General features: G+C 42.4%; 2 protein-coding genes across 4 annotated transcripts in view; one reads left to right on the forward strand and one right to left on the reverse strand.

The window, feature by feature from the left end:
• ect2 (epithelial cell transforming 2) overlaps positions 1-26,844 on the reverse strand; it is a 334,206-nt gene that overhangs the window by 7,823 nt on the left and 299,539 nt on the right. For 2 of the 3 annotated variants that reach the window (XM_077534330.1, XM_077534329.1), the window contains 2 exons: positions 24,481-24,588; positions 13,979-14,101 (listed from right to left, as the gene is read on the reverse strand). In XM_077534330.1, the coding sequence (XP_077390456.1) occupies positions 13,979-14,101; positions 24,481-24,588 (231 nt within the window). Of the gene's footprint in view, positions 1-10,862; positions 12,224-13,978; positions 14,102-24,480; positions 24,589-26,844 lie in introns of those variants that run through there. The other variant, XM_077534331.1, reaches the window with a different exon arrangement.
• LOC144027104 (uncharacterized) lies at positions 397-11,197 on the forward strand. Its single transcript, XM_077534400.1, has 3 exons — positions 397-527; positions 10,517-10,582; positions 10,783-11,197. Exons 1-3 carry the CDS (start codon positions 397-399, stop codon positions 11,174-11,176), a joined length of 591 nt encoding a protein of 196 aa, XP_077390526.1. The 3' UTR covers positions 11,177-11,197.

Raw genomic sequence — 26,844 nt, forward strand, 5'->3', positions numbered from 1 at the left:
AAAAGATGTTTGTAATTGGTGTCCTAGTTTCTAATTGCCATGCCAACACTTTTCCGGATTTATCGCCTTGTTCATTAAAGGATTGTTGCAACATCAATAAACTTGTCGCAGCCCTAGATGCAGATAGTTTCTCATACTCTGCTCTCATCGTCATCAACTCAGTCACCTTTTCTGGATTTTTACCCTCCTGAACAATTTCCTGAAGAGCCTTTATTTGTTTTTCCAATTCCATTCTCTCCTCGCGCCTATTCCTTGACTTCGAACTTGTAATACTTATAATATGTCCTCTAATAAAAACTTTAAAGTAGTGATGTGTGATGCGCACGCAAACGCACGCACCCACGCACACACAAAAAATAATAAATAAATAAATAAATAAATAAAAATAAAGTAGTGATGTTACGCTCGAAGCAGACGCTCGAGACAAGTGTCGACCGCTCGCTGCAGAAGCGTCACAATCGATCGTCTCGATATCTCGCTGGATTCAGTGGAACATCTAGTGAGATCACGCTCGAAGCAGACGCTCGGCAAGTGTCGAGCGCTCGCGGCAAGAAGTGTCTCGATACGTTGTTCCGAAGCCGTGCTTCATTCGGTGGAAAAATCACGTGACCACGGAAGTGAAGCGTTGTTACGTACACGTGTGTCGGCCGTCGCCGTCGCCGTGTCACTCCAGGTAGGGAGGGGCAAGATTGTGAGTTGAGAGGAGGGAGAACTTTTGCACGCATTGTGATTGAGAACGAGGAAGGGTGCACTGAATGAGTAATATTTACTTGGAGAAAAATAAACTAGGAAAGTGTTATCGCTCCAAAATTAAGTGTTCCTAGTACATCTTAGCGGTTTTTGTTTGTTTTTTAAATGAAAAAAGTACTGAAGGCTTGAGGAACGAACCCATAACCTTCAGATTGGGTGACAGCCACGCTAGGACCTGAGCCACGCCACTCCCACTGTGTGTTGCTGGTGTCAGGTCCTCGTACCGCGAGATCATTTTTGCTCCGTTTAGTCACCAGAAATACTTTATCCTATAGTGGCAAACAGCAAGACTAAATGGCTCACATGATAAGTGTCTAGCTACCAAGGTCTTGAGTTCGCTCCTACACTTTTTAACTTTTTTTTTCTTTTTTCTATTTTTTTATAAATAAACTCGTAAAATGTACCCAAAACCCATCCATCCATTTACTACCGCTTATCCGAGGTCGGGTCGCGGGGGCAGCAGCTTTTATGAGGGAAACCCAGACCTCCCTCTCCCCAGCCACTTCAATCAGCTCCGCCGGCGGGATCCCAAGGCGTTCCCAGGCCAGCCGAGAGACATAGTCTCTCCAGTGTGTCCTGGGTTGTCCCCGGGGCCTCCTGCCGGTGGGACATGCCCGGAACACCTCCCCAGGGAGGCGTCCAGGAGGCATCCGAACCAGATGCCCGAGCCACCTCAGCTGGCTCCTCTCAATGCGGAGGAGCAGCGGCTCGACTCTGACGGCTCGTGACCATAGGTGAGGGTCGGAACGTAGATTGACCGGTAGATCGAGAGCTTTGCCTTTTGGCTCAGCTCTTTCTTTACCACGACGGACCGATACAGAGTCCGCATTACTGCAGACGCTGCACCGATCCGCCTGTCGATCTCCCGCTCCATCCTACCCTCACTCATGAGCAAGACACCAAGATACCTAAACTCCTCCACTTGGGGCAGGATCTCATCCCCGACCCGGAGAGGACACGCCACCCTTTTCCGACTGAGGACCATGGTCTCGGATTTGGAGGTGCTGATCTTCATCCCAACCGCTTCACACTCGGCTGCGAACCGCTCCAGCGAGAGTTGGAGACCCCGGCTTGATGAAGCCAACAGCACCACATCATCTGCAAAGAGCAAAGATGCAATGCTGAGGCCACTAAACCGGAACCCCTCAACGCCTCGGCTGCGCCTAGAAATTCTGTCCATAAAAATTATGAACAGAATCGGTGACAAAGGGCAACCTTGGCGGAGTCCAACCCTCACTGGAAACGAATCCGACTTACTGCGGACCAGACTCTGGCAACAGTCGTACAGGGACCGAACAGCCCTTGTCAGGGGGCCCGGCACCTCGTACTCCCGAAGCACCCCCCACAGGACTCCCCGAGGGACACGGTCGAACGCCTTCTCCAAATCCACAAAACACATGTGGACTGGTTGAGCGAACTCCCACGCACCCTCGAGGATCCTGCTGAGGGTGTAGAGCTGGTCCACTGTTCCACGGCCAGGACCAAAACCACACTGCTCCTCCTGAATCCGAGATTCGACTTCCCGACGGACCCTCCTCTCCAGCACCCCTGAATAGACCTTACCAGGGAGGCTGAGGAGTGTGATCCCTCTGTAGTTGGAACACACCCTCCGGTCCCCCTTCTTAAAACGGGGGACCACCACCCCGGTCTGCCAATCCAGAGGCACTGTCCCCGATGTCCACGCGATGTTGTAGAGGCGTGTCAACCATGACAGCCCCACAACATCCAGAGTCTTTAGGAACTCCGGGCGGATCTCATCCACCCCCGGGTCATCCACCCCCGGGGCCCTGCCACCGAGGAGCTTTCCAACCACCTCAATGACTTCGACCCCAGAGATAGGAGAGCCCACCTCAGAGTCCCCAGACTCTGCTTCCTCAAAGGGAGAGGTGTCGGTGGAATTGAGGAGGTCTTCAAAGTATTCCCCCCACCGATTCACAACGTCCCGAGTCGAGGTCAGCAGCACCCCATCGCCACTATACACAGTGTTAATGGTGCACTGCTTTCCTCTCCTGAGACGCCGGATGGTGGACCAGAATTTCCTCGAAGCCGTCCGGAAGTCGTTTTCCATGGCCTCATCGAACTCCTCCCATGTCCGAGTTTTTGCCTCAGCAACGGCTGAAGCCGCTTTCCGCTTGACCAGCCGGTACCCGTCAGCTGCCTCCGGAGTCCCACAGGCCAAAAAGGCCCGATAGGACTCCTTCTTCAGCTTGACGGCATCCCTTACCGCTGGTGTCCACCAGCGGGTTCGAGGATTGCTGCCGCGACAGGCACCGACCACCTTACGGCCACAGCTCCGATCGGCCGCTTCAACAATGGAGGCGCGGAACATAGCCCATTCGGACTCAATGTCCCCCGCCTCCCCCGAGACAAGGGAGAAGCTCTGCCGGAGGTGGGTGTTGAAACTCTTTCTGACAGGAGATTCCGCTAGACGTTCCCAGCAGACCCTCACAATACGTTTGGGTCTGCCAGGTCGGACCGGCATCTTCCCCCACCAACGGAGCCAACACATCACCAGATCAGTTGATCAGGTGATCAGTTGACAGATCCACCCCTCTCTTCACCCGAGTGTCCAAAACATGCGGCCGCAAATCCGATGACACGACTACAAAGTCGATCATCGAACTGCGGCCTAGGGTGTCCTGGTGACAAGTGCACATATGGACACCCTTATGCCTGAACATGGTGTTCATTATGGACAATCCATGACGAGCACAGAAGTCCAATAACAGAACACCGCTCGGGTTCCGATACCCGGGTACCCAAAATCCTCCTTGTAAAATTTACAATATACTTTTTTCAAGTAAATATCTCTTCCCTTTATTGATTTTACAGTAGAGGAGAAGTTAGATTATTACACAATAGATTAATTCGCAATTGCATATATTGTAGGCATTCATTCACACACTATATACACTGATTTATAATATAAATCTAATTACCAATAAGATCTTCTCGAAAGCCGGAGAGGTCATATATAACCGACTGAGTCTGAAACCAAATGCTGCATAAATGATGTTTTTAATAAAACACCCAAATCCCCGTCCCAGTGTCACAAGCATTTTATTCAAATACCATTATCAGTTTTCTGTTGCACAAAGTATTTCACTTTTTCAATTAAAACTGACAACTGTATCTTATTAATGACGCTTTGCCCTTTTGCTGAATGTAAATAAAATATATTTTTGTCCAGTAGATGTCACCACACTGAATTGTGTCAAATGCCTCGAAGCACTAAACCATTTCAACACAATTGCTTCAGACGTGCGTAGCAGTGGTGAAGCAGTGTCGTGATTCACCACACTGATTCGTGGCAAATACCTAATGACACTGAACCATTTTGACACACTGCTCCATATTGATTCACTGCTTCAGAAAGCTTCGGTTTCTCCATCACTACTTTAAAGGCCTCTCACCTTATACATTTTGAAGTTTGATCCCCGTAAAATTCAAAGAAATCATCTATCTGTCTCCCTATATAACTAACAAAGTCTTTGTCGAGCAGCCATTTATGTTTAAAGTGCCATTTAGGAGCATCCCTAACCAATTGTTTGTCTTTATATAACAAGCAACATAGTGCGTGATCAGAAATCACAATCTGTTCATAAAGGCAGTCCTGAATCTTGTGTCGTAAGTACGCGGATATTAGAAAATAATAAATTTGTGAAAAAGATTGGTGCACTAATGAGTAACAAGAATATGCACTGATTTTGGGATTCCTCTCTCGCCATATCTCAATCAAATTTAATTCTTTAATGAATTGCTTTATTACTTTCCTGCTTCTATTATGTGACTGATCAAACTCTGTTGACCAATCCACACTCGGGTCCAGTGTGCAATTAAAATCACCAGCAACTACAAATTGTCCAGAAAATTCAGAGAGGGTAAGAAATAAATTCTCAAAAAAATAGGGGATCTCTACTTTCACCAAGTTTAAATCCTCTGCCAATAGTTTACCTTGAACTATTATTTACCTTCTTCCCTTCTTCTCTATTATTTACCTTGCTTGCAGCTTGCCTAGTGTGTAGACGCAATCTGCTCTGCTCCTGCTTTGCTTTGCATTCTTTCAGCTGATAACTGCTTTTTTCTTTCTTTTTCTGGGTTTTTTCCTGGACATTTGCCTCGATGTGGCTGTACTACCTTTTTGTTTAGTAGATACAACCAGCTGGGCGCAATTTTCAAAATTTTTTTTGGAAACTCCTCACGATAACGTGAGCACGGCCTGCTAATCAGCACACGATTGCTACTAGCAGCATGGCTGGACGAATGATGCCTTCCATCTCGACCGATGAATACCACAAACTTCTTCAGAAGATGGCAGTGCTAGAGACAAGAATGCACCGCCTTGAAATGTTTGTGGAGGTGAATGGAAAATCGTGGAATGACACCACACTGCCAATGTCTCCAAACGGTGGTCATGAGCATGCTAACAAACAGCTAGCTCCATCCAATGACCCTCTGTGGAATGTGCTGGGAGCAAAGCCAAAACTGAGGAGTCGTCGCCCAACAGCTGGACCTGACCGCCAACTAATGCCTGAGGAAACACGTCGGCCTAGTGCAAAAGGCTCCCTCAACCCCAAGAAATCAGTCTTGGACGTTGGTACCAGCAAGAAAGAGGAAACCGTCTCTTGGCCGACGAAGACAAAATACGAATATCGAACTGAGAAACAGGTTTGCCGTGCTGTCGCCGAGCCAGCAAGCCTCGGGGGATCACAGCACCAGTCAAAGGTATGAAAGCGGACCTTCTCAGCAAATGCGTTCAGCTACTGAGACACAAACACTGATAATAGGCGACAAAGCCTTGTTTGGTGTTAAACGTCTGTGCAGCAGAAAAAACACAAAAGTTCTGTGTTTTGCTAATGACATGGTGCTGGACATTTCTGAAAAAGTCGTCAAGATTGCTACTGACTACCCGACTGTGAGATCGATTGTGATTCACACAGGAGCATTCGATGTGTTGAAAAAACAGTCGGAGATACTGAAGCAAGACTTTATTACCCTTCTACACAAGATGATATGCCTAAACGCAGAGGTTTTTCTGAGTGGTCCTCTGCCTACTGTCCGACCAGGTGATGAGCGTTTCAGTTGGATTATGTCACTCTCGACATGGCTGAAAAGCCTCTGTGTTTCTTACTCAGTGAACTTTATTGACAATTTTTCTATGTTTTGTGAACGTCGCTATCTTTTCCAACGCAATGGGATTTATCTCAATGAGCAGGGAGTCAGATTACTGACAGCCAACATCTTCCATAGCGTCTGGTGAGGCTGGCTCACTATCTTGCACTCCCTGCCCTTCATAACAGATTGATTTGTCCTCATCTGCCCACACTCCAAACACCGACCATCCAGCTCCCCTGCTCCCGAACGACACCTGCCAAACACCAGCACGACCACCACCACCAGTTTCACTACAAGATGCACCCCTGCGCTGTTCATCGCCCCCAAGCGACGCCTGCCAGACAGCGCCACTACCGGATTCACTGCCGGACGCATCCCCGCGCTGTGCATCGCCCCCAAGCAACACCTGCCAGACAGCGCCACTACCGGATTCACTGCCGGATGCACCACCGCGCTGTGCACCGCCCCCGAATGACCCGATGACTGACGCGCCATCGAGTCTCACCAATAGGTTGAGCAATCTGGTCAATCTCTCCATACAGCTAAATAAAGGTCTCTCCAGGCAGCTGCCTGCTGATGACGGTTCGCCCATGCTCCCCCCAAGACGCCACATTCAGCTATCTACTAATCGTCTGACTCCACCAAGCCTTAGCAAACAGCTCCCCACCCGCCGACCTCCATCTTTGGCTGTGGAGAATCTCAACTACAGCTCGGTCTGATATGCTTTGGGTCCAGACTACATATCCAATGTAAAAAATGTGTGTTCCCAGAATAAGTCAGGACCCAAGGAAGCTTGTAGCATTCCTGTGATTACAAGAAATAGAAAGTTGGCAAAAGAAATGAGAAGAAATAAGTCAGAAGCTACAAACCTAGTCAGTATAGCTTGTCAACCTCTGACTAAACCAGCGTCTCCGATTACCACTGTGAGACTAGCGCTACTAAATACAAGATCACTAGTTAACAAATCGTTGTTGATTCATGACATTTTTAAGACATATGATCTCGACTTATTTCTCCTCAGTGAAACATGGCTCACAGAAGGTTCCTGCAACACTGTTCTGAATAAGGCAACACCAACAAATTTTATTTTCATGAACAAATGTCGTAATGGCAAAAAAAGGCGGTGGACTTGCTGCCATTTTTAAATCTCTATTTCAGTGTAAAGAAATTTTATTGGGAGTTTTTAATTCATTTGAATATCTTAGTCTTTTGGTAAAAGGTGAACCAAACATCGTCATTGTCATAATTTATAGACCTCCAAAACAAAAAGGCAGATTCATGGAGGAATTTGAAGAAATGCTGTCAGTAATTTGTACCGACTATGACTATCTGGTCTTAACTGGAGACTTTAACATTCATGTTGACAACAACTTGGACAAAAATACCTAAGAATTTTGTAATATACTTTATACTTTTGGTCTCTCACAACATGTAAAAGGTCAAACACACAATCAAGGTCACATTCTTGATCTCGTCATCTCTAAAGGTGTTGACATTTTATCTGTTGAGGTGAAAGATCTGGGTATTTCAGATCATTCCTGTGTGTTTTTTGAATTACAAACAATCCCCGAAGTTCAAACAACTACTGTGTCTATTAAATAAAGGGACATAAATGAGAATACAAGCAACCTGTTTATGGAATTAATGGCTGCATCACCAACTGTAAATGCAGAGACCGTTGATGAACTTCTGGATGAATTCACCTCAAAAATCTCAAATGTTTTGGATGCTGTTGCTCCTATTAAAACTAAGACCATTTCATCCCGAACTAAAACACCTTGGAGGTGTGCTACCAACATAATGACTTTGAAATCTAAATGCAGAAAAGCAGAGCGAAAGTGGAGAAAAACTAAACTCCAAGTTCATTTTGACCTGTACAGACAATGTCATTTTAACCAAGAGTTAGTAATAGCTAGACAACACTTTTATGAAATTAATAATAGGAACCTCAACAATACACGGACTCTATTTTCCGTGGTTGACAAACTCACAAATCCCCCAAATCAAACAGCACCAGAACTCCTCTCAACAGATAAATGCAATGAATTTGCCTGCTACTTTAGTGAAAAAGTGCAAGCCATCAGGTCAAACATTGTTACAAACCAGCAAAATAACAAAATGATGCAGCACTTAAAATCACCTAGGAATAATTTAATTACCATGACAGAATTTGACTCAGTGGATCAAAATACTGTAGTAGACCTGGTTCAGCAATTGAAACCTTCCACGAGCTATCTTGACTGAATACCATCTGGCTTTTTCAAAACCATTGCGAAATCTGTTCAGATCGATTTACATCAAATAATTAATTGCTCACTTCAATCAGGTGAGCTTCCTAAATCTCTGAAAGTAGCCGCCGACAAGCCCATTCTAAAAAAAGAGAACACTGGATTTCTCCGTGCTAGCAAATTATGGACCAATCGCAAACCTTCCCTTCGTAACTAAAATAGTTGAAAAAGTGGTTTTTAATCAACTCAGCAATTTCTTGAGCTTAAACGGACTTTTGGATAAATTCCAGTCAGGTTTCCGACCTCATCACAGTACAGAAATAGCTCTGATTAGAGTACTGAACAATATAAGATTGAGCACTGATGCAGGGAAGGTATCGGTGCTCGTCTTGTTGGACCTCAGTGCAGCATTTGACACGATTGATCATAATATACTGTTAGACAGGCTGGAAACTTGGGTGGGATTAAATGGAACAGTCCTTAAATGGTTCAGGTCCTATTTGGAGGAAAGGAGTTACTTTGTGACTATTGGAAATTTTGGGGTTCCTCAAGGGTCAGTCCTTGGACCCCTGTTGTTCAGTCTGTATAGGTTACCTTTGGGTCAAATGCTTCAGAACGCCGATGTTGACTATCATTGTTATGCAGATGACACACAACTGTATTTATCAATGTCCCAAATGACAGCACTTCTATTAACGTATTGTGTCATTCTCTAGAGCAAATTAACAACTGGATGAACCAAAATTTCCTTCAGCTGAACGAAAACAAAACGGAGCTCATTGTTTTCGGCAATAAAGAAAAGAGGATTGCTGTTAAAAAACAGCTTGAGTCACTGTCTTTAGAAACTAAAGACCAAGTTCGAAATCTTGGGGTACTAACAGACTCAGACCTGACCTTCAGCAATCATATTAAATTCATCACTAAAACAGCCTTTTACCAGCTGAAAAACATATCCAGACTGAAGGACTGCATGCTTCAAGCAGACCAAGAGAAGCTTATCCATGCTTTTATCTCCAGCAGACTAGTTTACTGTAACGGTCTTCTGACTGGACTCTCTCAAAAGAACATGAGACAATTGCATTCAGAATGCTTCAGCTCGAGTTCTGACCAAAACAAAGAGATCAGAACATATTACTCCAGTACTTAAGGATTTACACAGGCTCCCAGTCAGCTGTAGAATCGATTTTAAAGTTCTGCTACTCGTCTATAAATCACTAAATGGTTTGAGTCCTGAATATATACAAGAAATGCTGATTGAGTACAAACTCAGCAGGGCTCTGAGATCTACAGACTTGGGCCAACTAGTGGAACCCAGAGTTCGAAGCAAACATGGTGAAGCTGCATTTAGCTATTATGCTGCACACAGATGGAATAGGCCACCAACAGAAGTGAAGTCAGCCCCGAGTGTAAATGCTTTTAAATCCAGGTTAAAAACTTTGCTTTTTATCTTATACCTTTGATTAGGGACTTTTAAACAGCTTTAATTAAGTGTTTTTTATTATTTTAAACTTCCTTATGTTAAATGTTTTAAAGTTTGTTGAATAATGTTTTAAGATTGTTATTATATGTTCTTTTTAGTAAATTTTCTAACCTATTTTCATTTATTTTTCTTCCCCTGAATGTTAACTACTGTTTCTTGATGCTTATGTGTTGTCTTTCCTTGTGTAAAGCACATTGAGTTGCCTTGTGTATGAAATGTGCTATACAAATAAACTTGCCTTGCCTTGCCTTATCCTTAATGACATCTTTTACCTGAAGTGGGAACGAGTTGTGAATAAGAATCATGACACCTCTGGCTCTTGATGAGACAGATGCTGAGAACACATCCCCTTGCCATCTCCTCCTGATACGAATAGCATCTTTTAACTCTTTTGAGTTGCTGTAACCCCCGACAATTCCATGAAACGAAATTAACATTCACTTCTTATGACATTTCAAGAGAAGGATGAAAAAAAAAGAAGCACCTTAGATGAACTGGAGCTCTCTGAACCATAACACACGTATAGAGGAGCATAACAAACACAAACTCAAAACAGAAAAAAAGAAAGTAAAAAAAAAGAGAAAAAAAAATACAAAAACCCACCTTCCCTTTCCCTCGCCCGTGAGGGCAACCCATCCACTCTACTTCGACTTCTGTTACGCTGAAGACCTACCTCCTAATGAGGATCAGCCCACCCAATGTAGCTCAACAAGAATAGGGAAGAAAAATCAAAATAAAGTCTAGTGGTTAACATCGCTCCGTGCTAATAATGTAGTCTCACTCGTTGTTATAGTAGTCGCAAATTGTCCGGTCGCTTCGTAAATTTCTTTGAGCCGGCTCGAACTCACCCACTCTTCCTCGTCATATTTGGAGTCCTCGTTTTGTTCATTTTGCGCCCTCTATTCCCGGAGCTTCTTCAAAAATTCTTGTGCTTCTGTTGCAGTCTTAAAGACGTGTGTCTGGCCGTTAGAAGTGACAAGCAGCTTCGCAGGATGAGCAATTCCATGTCGTAGTCCAAGGCCACGTAGCTCCCGGCGAATCGAGTCGAATTGTTTCCTCAGTTGATGCGTCCCGGCCTCGAAATCTTGAAAGAAGCGCACCTGCTGGTCCCCGTGTCGGATTTCCTTCTTGGTCCGGACCGCTGCGATGACTGCCATCTTATCCTTGTAGTTGAGAAACCGCATTATGAGTGTCCTCGGCTGCGCCCAGGCTCCCCTCGTCGTTCCGATGCCGTGTGCCCTCTCCAAACCCAGAGCCCGGGGCAAAGCCAAGTCCAGCAACTCCGGGATCCATTTTTCCAAGAAAGAACACGGCCTGGACTTTCTCCCGCAGGGCCACCATCGAGTTGACGCATAACTGGGGCTCGGAGTCCGACGAAAGCCAGTCATACCACAACGGAAACTCGGATCCACGTGGCTTTGGCCACATCGGCATCGCGGTGCCGGATGTCAACAAGGCCTGCAAGCTGTTCGAAGAGCAAGGCGTCACCTTCGTCAAGAAACCCGACGACGGTAAAATGAAAGGACTGGCCTTCATCCAGGACCCCGATGGCTACTGGATCGAGATCCTGAGTCCCAACAATATGATTTCCATCACCTCCTAAAAACGGGATGAGAGCAGAGCATGGGGTCGCGTCCCTCCACACCTTCTGGCAAGTTAACAAGCCTCAAGTTGTTTCGCCGTGATCTATCTTCCAAGTACAGGAGTTTTTCCTCCACGACAGAATTCCTGTCTTCGAGTGTCTTTAGCTTAGCCTGCATGCTAGTTATCTCGTCCTCCGCATTTGAAACTCGTTGTTCAGCTTCCGCCCTTCTTTCAGCACAATCGTTAATCTCCTTCTCCATTTTTTCAATGGCCTCCACTACACCATCAAATCTTGCGGATAATTCTTTTTTCAGAGAGCTTATAGCTGCGAGGGTTAGGGTTAGTGACATAGTGAGTGAGCAGTTCTAATGATGTGTATTTATTTATTTCACATGGAAAATAAATCACTTATGCTAGTTTTCAAAACTTGTCCAAGTTGGTTTTTCTAGATGATGATGATGATGATGATGATGATGATGAGCCCTCTGCTCAGGCAAGGGCTGATGGTATGCTGGATGATGAGAGCCAGGCAGCTCAAGCAGAAGGAGATGGAAAAAGCCACAAGGAGGAGGAGGACAATGACAATGAGGTGGAGGAGATGGAGGAAGATGAAAGAGGTTTGTTGTGGGACTTGGTTTTGTTAATAGTATAATATAATAGTGCATTGATGTGATGATGTTGTGATGATGATATTGTAATGCAGTCATACTGTATGGTAATTTATTAACTAATAATAATTAATTAATAAGTAATAATAGTAGTAGTAATAAGTAATTAACTAATTTAATATGCTGATATTGTAAACAAAAAAAAAGGTTCATGCAGCTGGCTGTGACTTTTTTGAAGCAGTACAAAGTGAGTTATGAGACTGTGCTTTTTGTTGTTGTGTTTGGATATTATTGTCGACTTATTGCTGTGACTCATGTCTCTTTTGTTCTGTCTTGCTTTGCCTTGTTTAACCTAGATGATGAGCTAGAGCCTCCGAAGAAAAGGTCAGCCATGGACCAGCTGCTTGGAGGTTTCCTGGATACAGTAAGAGCACCACAGAAGACCAAAAGGGAGAGAGCTAAGGAGGAAATAATAAAATACAGGGGGAGGGATGGGTTAGATGTTAATGGTGACTATTGCACTATTGAAAGTATCACTTTAAAGCAGCTATATGGAAGATTTAAAATTTAAAATCGCTACTGCCACCTGTGGCTGAAAACAAACTTCACGCTCGTACACGCTGCGCGCACTCGTACGTGCACGACCTCAATACTGAAGACTGGTCTCTTCATATCCAAATAAACTATGTTTTCAGAGGTAAGAAGTTTTCTAATGTTATACAAAGCTGGCTACTTCACGGAATGAGACTCTGATCCCCACTAAACAATTGATGTTCACGGGACGTGCAGATCATATTGCTTTAGTCGGTCGAAGTCCAGTCCTGTGCTGTACTTCAAAACGATGTGCAAATTACGTCAATTAATTGGACCTCATTCCGATGTTAATATGCAGTTACATATTGTAGTCACCCCGCTCGACGGACGTCAACCTGATTCAAGTCATTATTAGTTTGTCGCCCCCAGGCTAGTGTCATTGTGCATTAGCCGAAAGGTGGGCTGTCATTTATGGAAATTGACGATTGTGAAAAACATATAGACCCATTCACTACTTAGTGTGATACGGCCATGAATGTTATCGCCATTAAGTAGTACCGTTCACATTCCATTAGCATAATGTAGCTACAATAGGCTGTTTTCACGGAGGAAAATAAGGCAACATTAAGCCTGATTGAAAGTTGCGGAATGGAACGTCTGTTCTTCATAAAGTCATTCTCTTCTATTACATTCAACTTTGCCGCCCCTTTCACGCTAAATGTTGCCGTCCATCTCACTTTCACCCCAATAGTTACGACCGAGAAGTGATCGATCTTGAGGTTACTGCTATTTGAAAACAACACATTTTTTTCCTAAATGTCAAGATACTCGCTTCTTACCTTTTGGAGTAGAAAGAAAGCCAGCTGTGAATCACTTTTCTAATCCAAGTCCGATCTCAACTCTCTCCACCGCTGAAATTTCAAACCAATGTTCACTCTCGTCCTTGCCCGGCGTCGGTCACTATCAAGTTTAGATTTTTTTTTTTTTTCGTGACACTTGACATTGTTTTCATTTTTCTTTTTTAAGCAGCCTTCCGCGGAGTAACAGTGGGTGTCTGGGGCAGCGAAAATCTGCACTAGTTCTGTCTTCGCGACTACAGGAAACAACTGACGAGAACGTGCACGACGTCACATCCCGCAGACAGAGGGCCGGAAATTCGAAGGATTCGGACCGGACGCTTTCTAAATAATATTGGCCAGAGGCTTGTAGGAGTACCCATTGTGAACAGCTAAGATGTTGATCTACTAATTATAATATGTTTCAGTCATAAATGGTCAAATAAAAAGGCTATTGTTAAGATTTTTTGGGGGGGAAATCCTCCATATAGTAGCTTTAAGTTACTCATTGAGTGTTGCATTTACTGCCAAGTACCTATGAGGAATAAAGCAAAATCATTTTTGTAGTACAATACTGAATTCCATATATTTTTTTAAATTCATTTTTTTTCCCTTTGCTTATTTGACTCATGTTAAATCGCATCGTATCGGATCGCATTGATTTGAACGAAATGATTATCGCATCGTATCGCTTCATGAAGAGGGTGAATCGTATCGCATCGCCAGAAAATTCCATGTATCGTTCAAGTATCATATCGCTGGCAATACATCAAGATGCGTATCGAATCGTCCTCAGTGCTGAGATTCACACACCTACCACATAGACAAACAAACAAGACTTACAGTCAATGTCGAGCTGCTATGATTTTCAGTGCTCAGTCTTTTATCATCTGGGGTACTGTTGGACATAAATGCCTTCTGCACCACACGCTTTGGAGTCTTTGTGAAAGAAAATGCCCGTGTCACCTAGAAAACACAAAATAAGAGTCATTAAATGCTCTTTTGGTACATCTGTTGTGCCACCAATGTAAATATTGTGAGAGGTCATGACCATGTCTTCCCCGAATCATTCCTATCATTTTTAAGTAAATTTGAAGCTGTTCTTGAACCATTTGACGTATCAGCATAGTTTTGGTCTCTTTTTGAAGATAACACTTTGAATTTTTCTCCCCAACAGTCAGAACCTGTTTAAGTGCTACTGGCACTGAGTAATGGAAGTTTGAAAACAAACAAACAAACAAAAAAAAGATACATTTTAATCTAATCGAAATGTAATCCAATCTAATTATTTTTCACAAAATCTGCCTTGAAAATGAATGCATTATGGACCAAAAAATTTGAAGGTATGTATGCCACATGTGCAAGGCAAGATTTTAACTTGCTTTTCATTTTGGAAATATTATGATTTTGACTTATTTTGAGAAAGAACTGCAAAAAGATCTCCACTTGCGGATGATGTAAAGTTGGCAGCTGTGGAGTGGACACTTGAAGCCTGGCTACAGCGTGGGTCGGTAGTGCAGTAATCATCTTGCAACCCTGAGGTTGTCAGTTTGATCCCAGACCATCCTTATCCTTGAGTATCCAATATCCTTGAGTAAGATACTGAACCAGTTGCTCCTGACGCTACATCATCAATAGATGAATGAGTAGTCAAAATGTAAAGCACTTTGACGGCTTTATAAATGAAGTATCACCATTACCATTCTACCGCCGATCGTACATCTGTGTGTGTCCCCAAACCTGTTGGTGGAAACCAGTGGTTAGGGATGCCGTCAAGCTGAAGAAAGAGTCCTACCGATTCTTTGTGGCCTCTGGAACTCTGAAATAATTTGATGGGTATTGGCAGGCCAAGCAGGACACAGCTTTGGTGGTTGCTTAGGCCATGTTCTCTGAGGCCATGGAGAATGACTTTGGGACAGCTTCAAAGACATTCTGGACCACTATTCGGTAGCTCAGGAGAGGGAAGCACAACCTTCTCAATTCTGCCAACGCACCTCCCCAGGAGCAGGCATGAAAATGGGTCATGGGTAGGGATGGGTACGAGGGATGTTCCAAAAAATATTGTCTGCGATATTACCAGTGTATTTTTTTAGGTGATAAAAATTTAACATAGCGTGAAATTGACGTCTTCCGTGTCAACTTGGACGTATACGCGTCGTTCGCTGCTGCACAAAAAACAATGTAGGAGCATGTGAGGCTGCAAGAGCTCAGTTCTGTCTCGTCTTCGACAAAGTGGGAGTGAGCTTCGTCGTGTTTTGTTCATTAATTACTGGAGCACTCTTGATTCGATGCACTACTTATGAAAAAAAACAAAAAAACAGACGGTGGTTGATTTATACTGAAGCGGTCGCATATTGTTTGGCTAACAATCCGCGGTGTTTATTTTACCGTGACTGGTACTTTGCCATCTAATTCACGTTAGTGTGATGCTAATCGACCACTAAGCTAATATGCGCTAGACGGGAAAGTGTGCATGTTTCTATCGCGCAGCACCCTAAAAGTGCACATTTGTGTTATTCATACCCGCTACTAATGTTTACAAGGAAACGCGGCATTTTCTCGCTCCTCTAATTAACTCATTTGCTCCCAATAACGTGTAAATACGTTTTTTTATGTTGTAAATGTCCCAAAGACGTATTTATACGTTTTTTATTTTTTTATTTTTTTATGCTAGAGCATACAGAAGACTTTGATGCAGCCTCTCAACTGCAAAGAACGGTTGCAGAAATGTTTACAAAGTTATTACACAAACGGCCAGCCGGTGGCAGCAGAACAAAGGAGATCAACCAGGGCCATCTAGAAAAAAAGCTAAATTACTTATAATTTTAAATAGATTTGTGAAAACTGATTAAACTTAGCTCTCTTCTAATGCTAATTGCTGCAAAATGGAAATACTTTTTTTCCTGATGATAGAAGAGACTTCAATCTTTCTTTTGGTAGGTTCCATACTTTTATAGCAATTGAACACAATATTCTGTGGGCCTTGCAAAATCAGTCAAAATCCAGTAAAACAGCCGGGAGCGAACGGGATTGCTTCTGTGAAAATGGCTGGGATTGAATGAGTTAAACAACCAGAGCCATTCACGGCAAAATAAAGCTCAAGGAGGGTTTCTGCCGGTTGGCTCAACTACACAGGAGAAAATAGTGGCCTTTTTGACACATACAATTTGCCACTGACTTCTGAAGGTATGTGCTTTCATTGTATTTGCTAAGTAAATGTCCTTTAAGCAGTTATGTTACAATTCGCAGGGTAAACACTGGCCTGTTTTTATTTCCATTTTATTCCATTACAGTTAGTATATTTACATTTTGTTTGTATATTGTCACTGCTGTTTATTTCAATTCTGGGAAAAAATGGTGGCTTAAATATTGTTGCTGCAATAAAAGTGCTATTATTCTGAAATGTCAATAACAAATCTATTGTTCAGTAATTATTACCAATATTGTCACCGCAAATTTCTTTGAAATATCGTGATATAATTTTTAAGCCATTTCACCCACCCCTAATGGGTACCGACCGATGATGGTACTTTTTGTGGTATGGACCACAAAATGGATGGGGACCTCCGAGCACCGATTCAAGTAAAATCAAACGGTGCCATGTTTCAGTTCTGAAGCACGTCTTTCAAAGTTATGACTGTGCGGGAGTGGAAGCGTTGACGATTTTACATGGCACACTTAAACACAACATTATACATGCACCAGCGTAATGACATCACCCACTCGCGCATGACTTCACGTGCTAAAATACATTTCCAGGTTTTGGAAATGAGCGAGATTTTTGTGGAACCAAGCCAGAGAAATACAGTTTGTGAAGTATAACAGCCACAGCACCAGGTGCAGGCTGGCAATATCCCTGGTTTCCTGCAAGCAGTGCACGCCTGAGAGAGAGGTGTCGGCGGCCTCGTCACCCGTGCACGTCTTCCCCCACCAAATGGAATCATAACGGAATGTGCACAGGGTTCTATTCTGATGTCTCCCGTTCGTCTCAGTAAATCATACTATAATTGTAATCCGGTTATACACAGCTCCATCCAGATCTGGAAACAAATAGCAAAACAATTTAAGCTAAGACCTCTGTCCTTTACATTACCATTTGCTGCAAATCCATCATTTACTCCTTTTATTATGGATGGAGCCTTTGATAAATGGAAAGAATTGGGGCTGTGTTGCTTTGGGGATCTCTATATTCAGGGGTCGTTTGCGTCATTTCAGCAGCTTCAGGAGAAATGCGGACTGTCAAAAAGGGATTTCTTAGGTACCTTCAGATTAGACATTTTGTGAGAACACATCTTGATAATTTTGAAAATGTGATTCCTGATAAGATGGATCAGTGTCTCAGAGAATGTAAAATATAAAAGCATGCAATTTCTTTTATATACAAACAGTTGCAAGAATTAGTACAAATTAAGATGGAAGGCATAAAGAAGGACTGGGAGAATGAATTAGGAATGGTAATAACAGAAGAGATTTGGGATAAGGGTCTGAATATGTTAACAATTGTTCACTCAATGCTAGACATTGTTTGATTCCATTAAAAATCCTTCACAGACTACATTATTCAAAGGTAAAGCTACATAGAATTTTTCCAGAAGTGTCACCAGTGTGTGAAAAATGCAGCCGAGCAGAGGCTGATTTATTACACTGTTTTGCATTTTGCTCCAAAATCCCAGGAATTTTGGGGTGCAATATTTTCATTTTATTCAAAGGTTTTTGGGCTTCAGTTAGCACCAGATCCCCTTCTGGATATACTGGGTGCATCAGAAAACTCTAAAAACCTACAGAATGCACAGCACCATCTTCTGTCTGATGGCCTTATGTGTGCAAAGAAATGAATCCTGTTGCTTTGAAAGAGACTTTGTGAGAGACTTGAAGACGTTGAAAAGATTTAGAGACCAATGTTGTCATTCATAGAGAGAATGGATGGTTAGTATACATGGTGCAGTGATCATCTTTACTTATTTTCACTCAGCACTCAGGGGCTGGGGTTGGGGGGGAAACGAGTTTAGTTGCAATTTGTGTTACGTTTGTGTCTAGCTACATTTTTCCTCATTAGGCTATTTCATTTTGTGTAGCTGATGTTATGTTTAGAAAATGAGACGCAATGTTTGTTGTGGAGTCTGTTTTACCATAGTGTTTTGCCTCACGATAAAAATATTTGAAAGAGTTCAACAAGCATCAAGCAAGTAAATCAGAAAGTAAAACTACTTATACAGTGGTACCTCTACTTACGAACGTCCCTTCATAAGAAAGTTTCAAGTTACAAAACTCCTCAACAGGAAAATATTGCCTCTTGTTATGAAAGAAGTTTCAGGATACGAAAGGTAAAACTACAGTATGGGCCGCTACTCGCAGCTCCCAAAGTTTACTGAACGCAACATACTTACAGCTGCTCTGCCATTGGCTATTACTGGCATCTTCCTGGCATCCCATTGGCGAAGAGGGACCTGTACCGTATTTGACCATAGATACATAATAGAATGTGTCTACCTGGCATCCAGTGGCTAAGAGCATAGATATAAAATAGAATGTGTTTGTGTAGAGAATGTGTCTATGTAGCGTCCTCGTCATGCGCACCTCGGGCCATGAAGTATTTAGATAGTTTACATAAATATTAACTAACAGCCGATGAATTTGTGCAAACATTTCAAAAATTGCTGATTGAGGAAGGATACGTTGCACAGTAAGTTTTTAATTGTGACGAGACGGGCCTTTTTTGGAAAAAGATCCCATGCCGTACCTGAGGTTTCTATCAAGTTTTGTAATTTATTGAAAAGAATCACCCAGAAAATGTGTTCACAATTCGGGTGATCGCTCACTATGATGATGTTTGCCTTGGACATTTTTGAAGGATTGTTAAAAAACAAACAAAAACTCTCAACAAGCAACAAAGGGACATCTGGGTCCATTTGGCCTCAGATTCAGTTGAATATTGGTGTGTGGGACAAATGTGGCACATTCCAGCATAATGGCTGTGTAGTGGCTGCATTTACATATGATAGGTGGCGAACTGATAGGACAACAACTCGTTAAAAAGTCCAAGGGCAAATGGACCTCATCTGGTGTTCAAAGAGGGAAGGGCCAACCGCACCCTCCTTGGTATGCATTCGCATATGATAGGTGGATGCTAATACGTGAACGATTAAATTAATGCAAATGTGCAGGGCCAAAAGGCCCTGCTCTGGGTTTGTTAGGTATAGAGATCATTTGGCCCCTGCTGGGGGTATGAGTGTGAATGTCTATAGAGGCTATCAAAAATAAATAGATAAATAAAATATTTGTTTGTTTGGATAGGTCTGATGCCAGTGAACATTTTGAGTGGTGGAAAGTAAAAGAATATTCATAAATGACTTAGTTATCACACTTAGAATGAGTTTACAATTTTTGTAAAAATACCGTAAGTGGGGATTATTTTTTTTTTTAATGCCTCAAGGGCTAGGTGGCGCTGCATATGTAACTGAATGTTGTCACAGAGATACCTTCAGGTCTGGACTATATACATACATGTCAAGTTGGGGATTTTTTGGAGGATGTACCGTGGAGTTATGAAGCATAATCTTTTTCATCTGAAAACACAAAATTTGATGCCCCGCCCTCATCATACATTATTCCGAAAAGTCGAGATTCTTTTCCCCTGTCGTTGGCTCAGGTCTTGACATGGTCCAGGTCAAGTTTGAAGCAAATTAGATGAAACGTATAGGAGAAGTGGGCAAAAGTATGCCCCCTGTAAATGTGCAAAAATCATAAAAAATGGGACATTGAAAAATTCGTAGCTCACTTCCTGTTCATTTTAACATATGGGTCCAAGAGACTTTTTTTTGTAGGTCTTGGGCTCCCTCATACACCTAAAAATTTCCGTAGATCTTGCTTAAACGTACAATCGGGGCTGCTTCGTTAAAAATTTCTAGGGGGCGCTATTGAGTCATTTTTGTAAAAATAGCACAATCCATGATAATATTGCTCATTTTGCCAGGCCAGATGTGTGTGCCAAGTTTCATGTGTTTCTGTGCCAGTTTAGGCCCTCAAAATTGGCATTGTTTTCTTGGCGAACAGCGCTTAGCCACGCCCACAGCGATTTGCGAAAACTCCCAAACTTCGTGTTGTGACATCATGAAGGCCGAAACCCTCTTCTGAGTAAATATGAGGTAGGTCCAGTTAACGTGGTTGGAGAAAAACATTGAAGAAAAATCGTAAGGAAAAAAATTGCCAGTAGGTGGCGCTATCAGTACGATGAAATATAGGTTTGTAGCTGTCTTAAGGGCTGGAGTCTCATCAAATGTGTGAAATTTTGAGAAGAGAGGATCATCTGGGTCAAGTTAAAGCAGCTTTTATTGCCACAAAAAAATATCAGACTTTGTGGCACCGTAGCGGCCACGCCCTTTGGTGAAAAGTTACAATATTCGGTGTGGGGCATGATCAACATCTGAAGGCTTTTCTGACCAATTTTCAACTGGATCCCTTCAACAAGCTCGGCACAGTAGCTAAAATCGTAAAGTATGACATTTATTATCACCACTAAGTGGCGCTATATGTATAACTGAATTTTATGATATCAATGTTTTCAGGCAGTGACTATTAAGTTGCATGAGAAGTTTGAGATTTATTGGAGCTTGAACATGGGAGTTATTAAGCATTTGCTCTTTCTGGACAAATTAAATTTTAAAGGCAATATTTGATGCCCCGCCCCCGTCAAATAGTATTTCAAAAAGTCAAGATTTTTTTGCCCAGTTGTTGTCTCAGGTCTTGAGATGATACATGCCAAGTTTGAAGTCAATCGGATGAAAACTGTTTGCAGAGGGGGAATAAGCATGATCACAGTGAATGGGCCAAAATTGGACATTCATAAATTCATAGCTCACTTTCTCTACATTTTAGTTATATGGTCCCAATTTACTTTTTTGTGCGTCTTAGGGTGCTACACGTGTTTTTAATTGAGGGAAAAAAATATCCCCCTCAAAAATGCTTGGTACTTCTTCGCACCTTTCAGCCAACACAAGGCTTGAAATAATCTGTTACGCATAGCAGTTTGCGTGTCTACATGAGGTGCATTACAGCCTCATTAGAACAAGGATTTTTAAGTTTTTCGAAAAATTGAACGGCAGGGGCTCCAAAAGCTTCGCTGGGATGCTTACATTACCTACAAGCGGGTACTCAAGTCGTTTCTACTAGCATAGCAGGCTAAATATTACACATAAATATGTTGCGCTTTCGCTCCTAAAAGTCAAGATTTTTTGCCCAGTTGTTGTCTCAGGTCTTGAGATGATAAATGCCAAGTTTGAAGTCAATTGGATGAAAAATGTTTGCAAAGGGGGAAAAAGCATGACCACAGTGAATGTGCCAAAATGGGCCAAAATTGGACATTCAAAAATTCATAGCTCACTTCTTGTACATTTTCGGAAATGGCTTCCACTGACTTTTTTTGTGCGTCTCGGGGTGCTACACGTGCCTGCCAATTTTCGTAGCTCTAGGTCAAACGGGCCGGGATTGTTTTTTATTTTTCTACGCTAGGGGGCGCTATAGAGTCGCGTTGTTATGACAAATTCTTAATGTCAAATTTTTCGCCGGGTTAGAAGAGATTGCAAAGTTTGGTGAGTTTTCGTAAAGGTTTAGGTTCCCAAAAATGTGATCGTTTGCGGAGAATAGAGAAGAAGAAGCGGAAGAATAATAATAATTCTTACAAAAACAAGAGGGACCTCGCAGCGGTCGCTGCTCGGGCCCTAAAAAAAACAAGGGCTGCAGGTGAAGGAGTGGAACCGTCACTTTCCTTCGGTGCCGGAGGACGTAGGTTCACTTATCCGCCTGGGAGATCACGTGCGGTTTACATGATGTACATGATGAGTGAGTGAGTGAGTGAGTGACCCCGGGTTTACACTGGATGCGGTTGCGGTGCATTCCGGCGACGCAAGCAATTAGATTCCATTCATTCGAATGGTGCAGTTTACACCGCTTGCGTGTGCGTTGCGTGTCGACTGCGTCTCAGCTGCGGCGTGCCGCAGCCCTTTCCGCAAGGATAGGCTATTTTCTATTTTTGCCGGACGCCGCAGCGGTAGGCCTCCGGCAAATGGCAAGCTAGCACAAAACACATCGAGCGGGACAGGAAGACCGACGCAGTTTCAAAATAAATTTCCGGTTACCTTTCAAGATAAAACACTCGCCAGTTCCTATTTCGCAAGCATGCTAGCAAAACGTGATGTGGGCGTAGCCGGGCCTGGAGTCAACGTGCGAGGTGCTCATTCACGGTTTAGACACCAGCGAACATGGACGAGGAGAGGTTTATATTAGAGGTAGAAAGCCACAAAATAATAAAAGTCCACCTCTCTTTCTGCTTCTCTGTTGAGCACAGTTTCTGTGCGTTTGTCGTTGTTTTGAATGCCACATGATCGCGCGCAGTCACGCGAGACACGGCGGGAAGTGGTCGGCGACGGAGCTGCCGGACCGCAGCTGTGCGGAGCCGGTGTGGATTGGCTACAAAATTGACGCGTCCGGAGCACGCAGTCAAGACGCACCGCACCGCACACGCAACCGGTGTAAACCCGGGGTGAGTGAGTGAGTGAGTGAGTGAGTGAGTGAGTGAGTGAAAAAAAAAAGAAGAAGATTGTTAAAAAAAAAAAAAACATCCATGGATCAGTTCTTTACAAAACACCAGGCAAAAACACTTCTGAGAGAGAACATGAACCAAAAAGAGGGCAAAAAACAAAGAGGACAGCAGTTAAAATGGTAAATGACCATCATTTTTATTCTTTACTCTATTCTTAGTTTCATTATGCACAGCTCTCATTTATTGTGCAATAAATGAATAATTGTAATTGAAAATTAATAATTGTAACATATATTTGTTACATGTTTTGATGAATTTTTATGTGTTATAAAACATTTATGTCTGAATTTTGGGAGGCTTGGAACGGATTAGGGCATTTACATGGAAAATGCGTCGCTACTTTCAAAATGTTCTACTTAAGAACTTTCTTCCGGAACCAATTAATTTCCTAAGTAGAGGTATCACTGTAATTCATTTTTATTAATCTTCCCACCAGTGACTCCACGTTTTTTTCTGCATACTGAGAAACAGAGTTAAAAAAAAACAAAACAAAAAACACTAATGAATTTAAATAAATTTGGACTTAATTTTGATAGCTCTACTTTTTGCAGATGATGTGGTTCTTGGGCTTCATGAAGCCATGATCTTCAACTCTCGCTGGAGTGGTTTGCAGTCAGTTGTGAAGCAGTTTGGATGACAATCAGCACCTCCAAACCTGAGAGCACGGTCCTCGGTCGGGAAATGATTGCGGCCTAGTAGAGTATCTTCACGAGTAAAGAAAAAATGGAGCGGGAAAGCGACAGATGAATCGGTGCAGCGTTTGCAGTAATGCAGACTATCAGCATGTCGTGGGAAAGGAGTTGAGACTAAAGATGAAGCTCTTGATTTACTAGTCGATATACTGTACATTGCCACCTTCACCTATGGTCACAAACTGCGGGATGTGATTGAAAAAGGAAGATCACTGGAACAAGCCACACTGAATTTGTGTCTGAGCTCTCCCTTCGAGATCGGTTGAGAAGCTTGGTCATCCAAGAGGGGCTGAGAAACGAGCCACCAAGGGCGGATGGATTAGTGTTTCATTCCTGATTATGTGCAACCCTCCTCTGTGTTTGGCAGAAGAACTTCTTTGTCCTGAGTTCCTATTTTTTTTAAATATAGATGTGCAAGGATTAATCGAAAACTGATTATCAAAATCTTTCATTATCATATTATCATGTTTTTATTCCAATTGTCCAAATACTCGGAATGCCAGCTTTTCAGTAGAAATATTATCTGATTTGTGTAGTCCTCCCTGAAAGTGTACAAATTATTTTTGTGTTTAATCAAAACTAAACTATTGCTTTTACTTTAGAAAAAAAAAATCACAACAATTGTTGCCTTTTTCTGACGTTATGGACCAAACTGGTAACTGAGTTATAATTAATTAATGTCAGTTTGAAATAATGTCCTGTTTTTTTTTTTTTAAAGTTTTTTTTATTTTATTTTTTATCATGTTCCTTGATTAATCGATAAAATAATCAACAAATTAATCAATTATTAAAATAATTGTTAGTTGCAGCCCTTTTAAAATGTATGAAGGGTTGTGTTCAAAGGAGCATTTTCTCAAAGTTTTCAGAAATGTCGTCATTTGTTTTTCTTTTTTATGGAAGGGGGGATTATAATCCGTAATCAGATTTTTGAGCAAACAAATGAAGGACTAGTAGCCCTAATTACAATTTTATATGAATGCAGTGCATCATCTTTACAAAGTAAATTACGGGGGGGGGGGATAATCTTTTTTAAAACAAAAACTACTTGCTTTTACCTTTTTGGACGTCTTCTTGATGGCTCTTGAGGCTTTGCTTAGGGTACTGTCCATATCTTTGGTACTGACCTGTAGTGAGTCTGGGTCTGTACAGTTAATTAGATCACCCTGTTGAGAAAAGAAGAACAAAAAAAGTAAAAATAGCAGCTTTGATTAATCATTTACTTGCACTAAGGAGTGTGACAAAACAAATCTATACCATGGCTTGTCTTTGTAGAGAAATAGTGATGTATTAGAAATTCTGATCAAAATACAAGTTCCTTGAAGCAATTCCATAGTGTCATTGTTACAGAGGAATTGCTTTTCTGTTCGATCCACAGGGTTTCTCCTGCATATAAAATTTGGAGGCTGCTAATACCTGACCAACATTTCAAGTAAATGGGGGTTGTTTTTAACCGCACTTGCTATATTACGCACGCACAGCCTACTGGGTGACTACTGCAACTGTCGAAGAAGACAAGCGGTGGGTCTTGGAAGTTATTTTGTGGAGTATCACATGTTGAATATTTATTCTGACTGTATTTTTTTTTTTTGATACATTCAGCACAATTAAGATTGTATGTGTAGTTAGAGTTAACTGCGTGGTGACTGGAATTCCCTAAGTAGAGGCTTTCCAAATAAGGAGAGGTCGTTAATCGAGCGTTAAAAAAATTAGTGCCGTTAAAGGCACTTTGAGTTTAACGAGATAAGGCAATAATTTTGACACCCATAATATATATATATATATATATATATATATATATATATATATATATATATATAAACTCACTGCCTTCGAAAGTGGCAGGATTATTGAGCTGCATCGACAAGGCCTCTCACAACGTGCCATCGCTGCTGAGGTTGGACGCAGTAAGACAGTCATTTTGCATTTCTTAAAAGATCCTGAGGTTTATGGATCAAAAAAATAAAGTGGCAGACCCAAAAAAATCTCACCGGCACTGAGCCGGAGGATCCGAATGGCTGTCCATCAAGACACGGGGCGATGCTCATCCCAAATTAAGGCCATTACTGGTGCTGACTGCAGCCCAATAACCATCAGACGGCATCTGCAAAGGAACGGCTTCAAAAACAAAAAACGTCTTCAAAGGCCACGTCTTCTTCAACGCCACAAAATTGCCCGTTTGGCCTTTGCAAGGGAGCACCAAACATGGGATGTTCAAAGTTGGAAGAAAGTTTTATTTTCTGATGAGAAAAAAAATTAACCTTGATGGTCCTGATGGCTTCCAACGCTACTGGCATGACAAGGAGATGCCACCTAAAAATTTTTCAACACGGCACAGCGGAGCGCCATCATGATCTGGGATGCTTTTTCCTTCAATGGAACAATGGAGCTCCAGGTTGTGCAGGGGCGTCGAAAAGCAGCTGGCTACGTGGAGATGTTGCAGCGGGCATCCCTCATGACTGAGGGCCCTCGTCTGTGTGGTGATGACTGGGTTTTTCAGCAGGACAATGCTGCAATTCGCAATGCCCGTCTGACAGCGGATAATTTTCAGGAGAATAACATCACTCTTTTGGATCATCCTGCATGTTCCCCTGATCTAAATCCAATTGAGAACATTTGGGGATGGATGGCAAGGGAAGTTTACAAAAATGGACATCAGTTCCAGACAGTGGATGCCCTTCGTGAAACAATCTTTTTTTTTTTTTTGTTTTTTTTTTTTAAGAGCTCAGAATTGTTCATTCGGTAGTCTTACCGATTCAACGTCTTATCATCATTGCTCTTTTTTTTGTGTGTGTGTGTGTGTATGTGTGCGTGCGTTTGCGTGCGTTTGCATGTGTGCGTTTGCGTGCGTGTGCGTGCAAATACGTATAAATTTATACTCATTAATTCACCTAAAACCTTATAAATATCCCATTACCCTTCGCCTTAACCAGGTACTTCAGAATCTTGCCAGAGTCGTGAGGTTCAAATGGTCAGGAGACCAGAGAAAAGGTCATAAAAAATAAAGAGAAAAGAAAGATAAATCAAAGTGAAATCCAGCACCGACCAAACACTTCCTGCCTTCCCCATGGTTACAAAATCAAAGTCTTACGCCAACCCCGGAAGCCTCTAAATTCCAGCAAATTAGCGAGATCTCAAGAGACCAGAGGAAAAACTAAAGAGAGGAAGGAGGGAAGGATCGATGAGGTAGAGTGAGATCCATAGAAGCCAGTAGATCCAATCCATCAAAGTGAAATCCAGCACCAACTAAACCCCTCCTGCATGGTTACAAAACCAGAGTCTTAAGCCAACCCCAGAAACCTCAAACTTCCAATAAATTGAGTCTCAAGTGACCAGAGGAAAAACTAAAGAGAGGAAGGAGGGAAGGATAGATAAAGCAAAGTGAGATCCACAGACACCAGCACCCACTGATTCAAGGGGCT

Source organism: Festucalex cinctus, chromosome 10 (assembly GCF_051991245.1).
Source record: "Festucalex cinctus isolate MCC-2025b chromosome 10, RoL_Fcin_1.0, whole genome shotgun sequence".
Lineage (NCBI taxonomy): Eukaryota > Metazoa > Chordata > Actinopteri > Syngnathiformes > Syngnathidae > Festucalex > Festucalex cinctus.

Coding starts and splice junctions, on each gene's coding strand:
- LOC144027104 (XM_077534400.1), top strand. CDS start 397: ATGTTACGCTCGAAGCAGACGCTCGAGACAAGTGTCGACCGCTCGCTG. Junction 528..10,516: donor ACGCTCGAAGCAGACGCTCG/GCAAGTGTCGAG, acceptor CTTCTGTTGCAG/TCTTAAAGACGTGTGTCTGG. Junction 10,583..10,782: donor AGGATGAGCAATTCCATGTC/GTAGTCCAAGGC, acceptor GGCTGCGCCCAG/GCTCCCCTCGTCGTTCCGAT.